Source organism: Lytechinus pictus, chromosome 15 (genome assembly GCF_037042905.1).
Source record: "Lytechinus pictus isolate F3 Inbred chromosome 15, Lp3.0, whole genome shotgun sequence".
Classification (NCBI taxonomy): Eukaryota; Metazoa; Echinodermata; class Echinoidea; order Temnopleuroida; family Toxopneustidae; genus Lytechinus; species Lytechinus pictus.
The window spans coordinates 22,839,777-22,843,074 of NC_087259.1; the positions used below are offsets into that span (position 1 = coordinate 22,839,777).

Here is a 3,298-nt window from a genome sequence, read left to right on the forward strand (position 1 = left end):
GTGAGATGCGTATGATAATCATGATTGTAATTACTACAAAAAGTGTTTCATGTGTTCAGATGTAATTCTAATAAAATCATCAAGCACTTGGCACTCGCATTAGATGACTATGGTGAGATATGCATACTCTTAATGGATTCCTAAAATATATTCCTTAAAATCTCGCTGTTTGTGGTCAGAATATACGAAAACTTCAGCTCGCGCTTCGCGCTCGCATTGTTTAGCGAGACAGGTACCTATCATGATTACACAAATTTGATTATAATGTCCCTTTTTAGGTGTGAATATAAACAAATTTCAGCTCGCGCTTCGCGCTCGCATTATTTGATCAGTGAGATACATATCTGTTTAATGACATTGTCCTTAAAATGTCTCTATTAGGTCAGAATAACTGGCAACTGAGCGCGCTCACTCAGTGATTCAAAAATTTTGCTGGTGCCCCCCCCCCATGCCGTGACCCACGGTACGCCACTGTGGACATATCAATGACAATTCCTTGCATATCTAAAAACATGATTGCAAAAAATGCCAAAATATTTCAGTCATCCCCCCCACCCATCAACACGGATTTACGCCAGTGAATATAATAGTGATATCTTATTGAGCGCATGCACACACCGTCCAGAGACGCTCATGGCGCTATAGCGCAGCAACAGTTCCTTTGGATACACGTACATTACAAACAGCTACTTAGATATAAAAAGAAATCTTAAATCACTACAAGTACAGCTACTTAGATATAAAAATAAATCTTAAATCACTACAAGTACCATCCTGCATCACCACCACTGAAATATCCAGCTACATCCTGGTGGGGCCTGGTGCCCTTGTGCTTGCTGCCCTGTTCACCGACAATTTAACGGGCAAGCCAGTACTCACAGGAGCTCTAGCAAATAAGGGCACCAGCCCCCATAGGAAGCCAGTCAGACCAGCATGTGATGTCAGAGAGTGTACCATAATGCATACAAAACAAATATTATTTCTTTAAAAATGTACATAATTATTCAGTGTATAAATTAAGATTTAGTTGTGAAGGAAATTAAGATTTAGTTGTGAAGGTATTAAAGGTTGAACAAATAGGTCTTAAGGTGTAGTTTGAATGTGTCATGCACTTTAATGGAACGAAGTGACTGAGGAAGTTCACCCAAACTCAAAATCTTCTTGTACTTTCGATGCTTTCAGAAAGTCTTCTCTTGGCTGCATAGTACGACGACATGGTTGCACCAATGGAACTACCCGTTATACACAGAGCACCAATCACCTTGAAAGCATTTGGGATAACATCATAGAAGGCGTAATCCATGACAAAGGTGCCAAAAACCGCGGTTGTCGCAACGACGGCGACAACTGCAGCACTTTCCGTCTGGAGTGCAAGAGTGAGGGTTGTGACCTGAAAGTAGCCAATGATGCAGGTAGCTAGGAGTATCTGACGTTCATATCCACAGCATGGGATGGACCAGTCGTTGAGGGCGGTCTCCAGTAAAGCACATCCCAAGAAGCCGATGCAGCCGTATGTAAAATTAATTTGTTGCGCATTTATCTTATATGGAGCAAGTAAGCGGAGTAAGAGGTATACAAGAGCAACGCACATCGATGCGGAAAATGCAGCAGTTAATCCAAGAGGCGAGTTACCATTGCTGCTCTCAAGAAGACCCCCAAAGATTTTGGGAGGTTGAACAACGAGGAATACACCGACCACGCTGAAACAACAAGACAAAGTGATTGTAATGGAACAATTCTCCTTTAAACAGAAGCATGCCAAGATAAAAGTGATGAGGGTTGAGCCCTGTCTGATGCATTTAGCGGTTGATATATCAAGACGTTGGACAGCAGAGTTAAAGCTGATGCCCGTTACCGTGCCCAGCATTCCCCTGGCAATTACGAGACACCAAGCTTTGAGAGGCAAGGAGAACGACACTCGCTGACTTAAGAATTTTGGTGCCGTGAAGAGTACGAGTGTGAACGAGCGGTAGAGTACAATCTGATTGGGAGATACCTTGCCTGATAGGAGCTTAATGGTCAAACCAAGAAACCCCGTCAGGATTGCGTGTGACAGCGCCAAGAAGATTCCCCGCCGTTGGATCACAACCTTACATATTCTGCATATTCTAGTCCAAATGCGTTCTTCTGTCTGTCCATGAGTGTGACTCTTAGATAATTCGTCATTACTAGCGCAAAGACGATCGCTATCAACGTCTTTCTTCACTTCGCACCAAGTAGGATCTTCTGCCTCTGGTTTGGCCATTGTAATTTCCTTCAGGAATTATCTATCCGATTTATACTTTCTATTATACCGTCATCAATTTACTCTCACTCAGCTCCATTTTTCATTGATAAGCTTCTCGGCCCTTCCAGCATGCCCAGTAAACAGTGGTCCGGTTGTTATACTGCGTGTGGCTGGCAAATCGATCTTTAGTACCAACCGGCATTTGGCGGCGGAGCAAAGGATTATCTTTTGTATTTGGGGGGGGGGGGGCAACAATATATATATATTGTTGCGTCCCCCCCCCCCCCAAACACAAAAGATAATCCTCTGCTCCGCCGCCAATGCCAAACGGTATACTTCCTTTTCTTAAACTTTTTTTAACCTCCTACGCTAAGTATATATGCCATGCATCTTTCGGTGCAAGTATAGGCTTAAGGATACAAAGTTTAAGGTCATATAATTTATACAATATGGGTGGCAATATAAATATTTTTTGTATCGTTAAAACACTGATATATTGCCTTGGCAAACATGATAAAGACTAGCGGGATATCCAGCTTGAAATGTATAAAAGTGTTTTTTTTTTTAAATGTGTCCAAGAGCATTAAGATTTATAATTTGAGCATAATTTATGATATGCATCTATATTATAAGTAGAATAAGTAACTCTGATGCTAATAATTTCATTTCATACTGCCAACTAAAAAATCAATTAATCATACAATGTATTATTTGTTATCATTATTATAATTTAGCCAGTTATTCAGATTTTGAGTTGAGTAGCCTCACAATGAATGGCAGTGCGCTCTTTTTATAGCGCTGGGTTTTGCACTTAATTTCAGAGTATTTCCCAGCATTCCGCAGGTTACGGGAGGTGCTAATGGCTCTGGTAGGAGGGAGCCAGTGATGGAATGGGGACGTCTCTTTTGTAAGGTTACTTGCTAGTTTCAGTGTTAACGTTTCCCTTCTCTCTTCTAATGTTGGGAGGTGAAGAACAGTGAGGGCATCATCATAACTGGTGTACCTTTGGCCAAGCATGAGGCGACACGCACGTTTCTGAATTCTCTTAATCATTTTTTTTCTTTCTGCGTT

The 3,298-nt window shown here is 41.5% G+C and overlaps 1 protein-coding gene across 1 annotated transcript; it reads right to left on the reverse strand.

Annotated features, from left to right (window-relative positions):
* Positions 1 to 586: 586 nt before the first annotated feature.
* LOC135156838 (solute carrier family 35 member G1-like) lies at positions 587 to 2,381 on the reverse strand. The gene has a single exon (XM_064110507.1). The coding sequence runs from the start codon at positions 2,243 to 2,245 to the stop codon at positions 1,151 to 1,153; it is 1,095 nt and encodes a 364-aa protein (XP_063966577.1). The 5' UTR covers positions 2,246 to 2,381; the 3' UTR covers positions 587 to 1,150.
* Positions 2,382 to 3,298: the final 917 nt, after the last annotated feature.

What these genes read in the sequence shown, in the direction of transcription:
- LOC135156838 (XM_064110507.1), bottom strand. Translation starts at nt 2,245, where the DNA reads ATGGCCAAACCAGAGGCAGAAGATCCTACTTGGTGCGAAGTGAAGAAA.